At 35.2% G+C, this 6675-nt stretch overlaps 1 protein-coding gene across 1 annotated transcript in view; it reads right to left on the reverse strand.

Moving 5' to 3' along the window:
- LOC127860608 (ETS translocation variant 1-like) overlaps positions 1-5502 on the reverse strand; it is a 41797-nt gene extending 36295 nt beyond the window's left edge. Inside the window, exons 1-2 of the mRNA XM_052398804.1 lie at positions 5107-5502; positions 1851-2005 (exon numbers count right to left, since the gene is read on the reverse strand). Of these exons, the coding sequence (XP_052254764.1) occupies positions 1851-1961 (111 nt within the window). The 5' untranslated portion in view covers positions 1962-2005; positions 5107-5502. The remainder of the gene's footprint in view (positions 1-1850; positions 2006-5106) is intronic.
- Positions 5503-6675: the final 1173 nt, after the last annotated feature.

The raw sequence follows: 6675 nt of genomic DNA on the forward strand, positions 1-6675 counted from the left end.
AACCATCTAGAAACACAATTTTAAAAGTCAATTACTGTCTTTGATATGCAAATTAATCATGGACACGTGTACTTAAGTATAACCCCTGCACGCCAATAAACCAAACGTGCAGAAGGTACACCGACAGTAAAGCAGATAAACGAAACTTGCAGTAAATAAATACAATTGTCGCATACAAACCAAACAGAAAACAAAATATGGTGGTCAAAATTTTTGAATCACTTTTAATTGACAATAACTCATCAATACAAGAAAGTTCTTAGAATTTAAAAATCGGTTAAAAATAAAATGATATTATTAGTTATATCTCACTCTTTCAGGCGACTCGCTGTGTTGAATAATTGGAATTACAGTTATGTATTTACTAGGCAATTATAAATAAGCCATTTTAAATCTCAATATATATTTTTTTAAATATGGCATGGACCATTCGTATTCTGCAGTTATGTAAGAACGCTATTATTCCACTTCATTTAAATTTGACTTAATGACAAAATATTTCGAGTTCAAAGAGTCCTTACGTTCATCAACGTATCCAAGTGTGGAAAAAGAAGTTTTATTACCGTTATTGATCATGTTACTAATTGGTCACCAGTGGTGGCCCAGTGAAATGATTCCTTTTTCCACGAAACACAAAGTGACAGATCAAATACCCTTGCAAGGACTGTGGAACAATTGCCAGACATTGTGTTTAATAGTTAACAGCTGAAATGAGCAGCGTGAAAAGAGAAGCATAGTGACAGACTATTCGACTTCATTATTTGTATGTGATCCATAATAAATTGTGATATAAATGAAAGGAAACGATATAATCAAGCAATTGCATGTTTGTCAAAATAATTGCAACATATCAATTTCCAGTACAGTGCGAGCTTCAGCAGTGTTAAACTTTATCCACACATTTTCCGAAAAGTTCGTTATCATCCTTAATAGAAGTCACCATTCAAAAAAAAAGTTATTGTCACCTCCTGGGTTTCTGATCTATACAGTGTAGAATAACCTACGATTCAGCCCCCAAAATAGATTGTGTTATTACATTGAAACAGTTTACTTCTAAACTTGTCAAAATGGATGACAGACATCAAATAATAACAACAATTATTTTTGTCAATTGCGTATTTCAATTTCTATACTTCTCTTCAGAAAAATCTGGATTTATTGCAACCGACTCAATAAAAAAAAGTGTAAGACTTCTATTTATACGTGTGTAAAATAATTAAGTGAATATTCTTATTGATATTGACGAAAATAATGCAAATATGTATGTATCTTCTAACTGCAGATTGCATTTTTGTTTTCAGTTGGGGGGGGGGGGCAGTTTGGTTTATCTACTGCAAGTTTTATTTATGGACGTACATGGTGGTGAAGTAGTTTTGTACAAAATGAATTTACATTCAAACAAGTTTGAGAATACTTCTATACGAGTTTGTATTACAGTTGTGTAGATGCCACCCACCTTATTTTTAACACATTAGGCTTCTTCTTTATTGATTTCTTAGTGATGCGTATTTATGCTTTCATTTCGTTCCCCTTTGGTGTTCGTCTCCAGAATAAAAGTGAGTTGCATTACTCAAGGCGGCAAATCACATATGAGCTCGGATTTGCACATCATCTTCGAATTACAGTTTCCAAACTATATTTACTTTATTGCACCAGAAGCCATTGGCTTATTTAAATATTCGCGGTTTATTTCCAAATGAGAACCAGTATATATCTTCAGTTAAAAATGATTATCGAGAACGCAACTTTATTGGGTATCGAACCTGAGACGTCTCGTCGGCAGACTGGCATCATAACCACTACACATTTGACCGAAGACATTCCGTTAATAAGCCCTTATATAACCTTACCAGTGTTGGTGTGATGCCGCAAGGCCGGGCCTCGCTGGATCGACCCCTGGGATCCCCCGGGGTGGCGGGTGATGTGATATCCGGTCCCAGGCCGTGCAGCTGGGTCGACATGACCTTGAACCCGCGTATTAAAATGTCAAGGTCGGCGTAGTTCTCTGAAACAGGTGTAAATAAAAATCACTAAAATTTATATTTTTACTCGCGGTCTCTATTCATTTTTTAGGCGTTATAATTAATAATTGGACATCGGATTGAAATAAGCAACTTATTAATTGCAAATTATGAATATCAATCCCATATTAGTGATAGTATTGCCATATTACTTATATTTATCCCATATTAGTGATATTAATTCCTTATACATAGGTAGTGCTATTATGGTTATCTAAGTGGCAGGTATGCGTACTCAGTCTAAAATAAGTCATCGTTAGTACTTTCGTATATGTGATTGCTGTCCAGTGCTTTCGTATATGTGATTGCTTTCCAATGCTTTCGTATATGTGATTGCTGTCCAGTGCTTTCGTATATGTGATTGCTTTCCAGTGCTTTCGTATATGTGATTGCTTTCCAGTGCTTTCGTATATGTGATTGCTTTCCAGTGCTTTCGTATACGTGATTGCTTTCCAGTGCTTTCGTATATGTGATTGCTTTCCAGTGCTGTCGTATATGTGATTGCTTTCCAGTGCTTTCGTATATGTGATTGCTTTCCAGTGCTTTCGTTTATGTGATTGCTTTCCAGTGCTTTCGTATATGTGATTGCTTTCCAGTGCTTTCGTATATGTGATTGCTTTCCAAAATGAGTGATTTGAAACTCACGCTTATTATGATTATTAATCAAATATTAAGTTTATTTATCATAATTATTATTTGCCCCATAATAGTGATATAAACGTTTACCGCATATTAATTATATTATCCCATATAAGTGATGGGTGTTAAAGAAATAAAACGTTATTTTGTTTTGCTGCTCCTTTTGTTTTCTTAAGTTTAAATGTGCAATTTATTTATACTATTTTATATCAGTGTCACTTTAAATATATACGTGGTAGTTTTAACACATTTTTTGTACAGTTCCTTGTTTAGAGATAGTATTTTAGGGAAAGTATTTTGAGAGATAGTATTTTGAGAGATAGTATTTTGAGAGATAGTGTTTTTAGAGATAGTATTTTGAGAGATAGTATTTTGAGAGATAGTATTTTTAGAGATAGTATTTTGAGAGATAATATTGTGAGAGATAGTATTTTGAGAGATAGTATTTTGAGAGAAAGTATTTTGAGAGAGATTATTTTGAGAGATAGTTTTTTAGATATAGTATTTTGAAAGATAGTTTTTGAGAGATAGTTTTTTTTTTGAGAGATAGTATTTTGAGAGATAGTATTTTGAGAGATAGTATTTTAAGAGATAGTATTTTGAGAGATAGTATCCCCTGTACACGACCGTTATACAGTATGAGTAATAGAATAGCCGTTCGTTTAGACATTTCTCTTCAATGCATTCAAAAAAAAATATCTATTTAAAATTATACGCACATGTTATTATTTCTTTTTCATACAAGTATGTAAGTCTAACCTATAATAACAAAAACTCAACTTAAGTTTTAATCTATTAAACCTTAAGCTAGCACAGTTAACCTCGAATGTTTAATGTTGATGTCGTCCTCCCTGATATGGTCAATAACATAAGTAACTGAGTACTGCAGTTCAACTTATAGCATGTATTTTAAATGTATAACAACTTAACAAGCAAATGCTCTGTCAAGTTCTATACAGCTGCATTATTGAGATCACTGGTCGCAATTATTTTCAAAGTGTAAACGTACGGTCTGCTACCATATTGTCCAAAGTCAGTGTATAGCAACTCATGCAACAGCTTCCGCTTATAAAATAAGTTGCAATTTTTGTAAAAAGGCCCCATTTCAACCAATTATAATGTTTTGACAGCGAAATGCTTCCCAATAACTTTTCCATATTTTCGCATGTATTAATTTATATCAATGTCTTATTCTTAACACATCGCCGTCTGATTATTCACAGGATATTGGAGCCTCGCTCTCAGAAATCTGGGTTTAATGTATGTGCACAGTCCGCACAGGCTAATCAGGGACGACACGGTTTAAATGTATGTGCACAGTCCGCACAGGCTAATCAGGGACGACACTTTCCGCTTTTATGGTTATTTAGTTCAAAGGAAGTCTCTTCTTGGCGAAAATTCAAGTTTAGACGAAAAGGTCGTCCCTGTGCGGACTCTACTTCCCGTTTTATCAAAGCGAGCCTCATGTAGGTAAGTTTCTGAGAAAACTGGGCATAATGCATGTGTGTAAAGTGTCGTCGCACATTAGCCTGTGCAGTCCGCACAGGCTAATCGGGGACGACACTTTACGCCTAGATTTGATTTTTGCTAAGAAGAGACTTCAATTTAAACGAAAAATGTCATAACAGCGGAAAGTGTCGTCCTGATTAGCCTGTGCGGACTGCACAGGCTAATCTGGGACGACACTTAACAAACATGCATTAAGCCCAGTTTTATCAGAGCGAGCCTCATGTAGGTAAGTTTCTGCTCGCATCCTGATATCAGCTCTGTACAATGGAGTCAGCTTATTCGTACACCTTAAACATGACCGTCGATGGAAAATAACATTGTTTATAGTAAGTGAAAACTAGTATTTGTGTAACATATGCTCTATTGTAGCTTTGGGCCGAAACTTACAAGGTTGTAATATTTAATATGCACTAGCATTGCGAAACGAGTAATGCCGTTTTATAATTGTGTCAGTCTCGTGTGATTTTCATTAGTTTAATCGTAAACACACGTGTACTATCACTACTTATGTAAGCGTGACATAAAAAGTAAATTAGTTGTAATCTTTGGCCAATTAAGAGAAAACTTAGTAAACCAATGTGAACATGTTTCGAATTTTAACCATTTAGTAGATATTATATTTCTATATTTTCTAAATCTTCAAAGTTTGAAATGTCGCTGTTGAATCAGTGATATTTGGTAGTCAATGACATTAGCACTGCTTTACTTTTTGAAGTGATCAAGGCAAGTTGCGCTACATGTTATCAACAAATTAAATAATATTTGAAAATTATTATATTTCCGTATATTTACTTGTTCTTTTGTATTGGAATTTTTACAATCTTTCACAGTTACCAAATTGTGGCATTGTATGCACGAACGCGATGCACCTTTGATTTAATTATATGATCCAATACACATAACCACAGTTTTAAAGATAAATCTACACTAACCTTACATTATTTCATTCACGTTTAAAATTTGTATAACAATAAAAATGAATGTCAACAACACTGTTCAACATGTAAATTAATAAATCCACAAAAATCACAGCATGTTTCAATTTCATCACAGCGTCTTAAACTTAGAAAGATAACAGATTCTTTTCCCCGAGACCTGTTTCTTGAAGCAGCTATCCGCCCGTAGGCTCCGTAGCAGGATTGCTCAGTTCCGATTGGTTAAGGCGTTGCTCAGCAAGCGCGTGATTGGCAGGAGGGCGGAACCAAGATTGGCAGATTATCGAATCACGGTTAAATCTTGTGAATCGCATCCTCTGTGACGATATCATTCCTAAGAGTGGAAGAGAATGCGACTTGGATGACGAGATATCAAGCAGAACGTCACAGCAAGGCCGAAGATTCAGAGTCTGAAAAGTGTAAAGGAATAAGTTCGTTCATGAATTATTAAATTGATCTGTTCACATTCGTGGTTTAGACATCGGGCGTTCTTGCAGTTTTTGACAGTTAAACAGTATTTCCTTAACTGGTTTGTTAGTCTACTATGAATTTGTGTTCACATTCCACGGTAACGAAAGTAATTTTATTGTGTGATGTGCCCATGGGTTGTGAGTGCTTCCTGACTTCTGATGACTAAACAAGGCATCATATGCCTGACCAAGGCATTTTAGTAACATTAGAATGGCTTGATGATTTCCAATCGCGTCAACACGTCAAATTATCAAAAACATGTATTAGTAATGTGTTAAGCTTCGTTCTGGGATATTGGGGCCTAATGCATGTGCGTAAAGCGTCATCCCACATTGGCCTGTGCAACCCACACAGGCTTAACAAGGATAGTACTTTCCGCTTTTTATGGTATTATTCGTTTAAAGAAAGTCTCGTGTAAGCGGAAATCCATTTATGCGGACATTGTCGTCCCTGATTAGTCTGTGCGGCGTGCGGAGACACTAAAACACATGCATTAAGCCACATTTTCTCATAGCGATGCCTAATATGAAGGTCGGTAGCGTAATAGTAACGGTATTCCGCCTTGGGGAGCCAGAGATTCGTAGCGGATGCGACAGAACGCTTGACATGATTGGTCATGAGTTACAAACTCTGCATTACTTTTTGGTGGACTTTTTGCAGTGTCATATATAAAATGTATAATATTATATGCGCATAATGAATCGTTTCAATAATTGAGAACGTACCAGATCTCGAATGAATCTATATATTGCGACAGTGATTTCAGTTGCCATATCGGTGTTAAGTTTGCGATACTGTCCCAGATGTAAAAGCTAGAAAAAAATAGTTAGTCGCCCATAATACATAAATGTCAGACATTCCCAAAAGTATTTAATGACCGAATTTCATGTGGACTTAAAAAAAAACTTGCTGGACCGGACAGGGATTCATAGGACAGAAATATAATGTCACCGACTCAAAATTATTGACATAATGATAATCTGAGAAATGAAATGGAAAATAAACAACACACCACTGAACAATTAACACTAACAAAACACAACACACTCTTAAGAATTCTAAAGTATTCTTAAGAAAAAAATGAAACTAACAATTAGTAA

The sequence above is a fragment of the Dreissena polymorpha genome, chromosome 15 (genome assembly GCF_020536995.1).
Source record: "Dreissena polymorpha isolate Duluth1 chromosome 15, UMN_Dpol_1.0, whole genome shotgun sequence".
Classification (NCBI taxonomy): Eukaryota; Metazoa; Mollusca; class Bivalvia; order Myida; family Dreissenidae; genus Dreissena; species Dreissena polymorpha.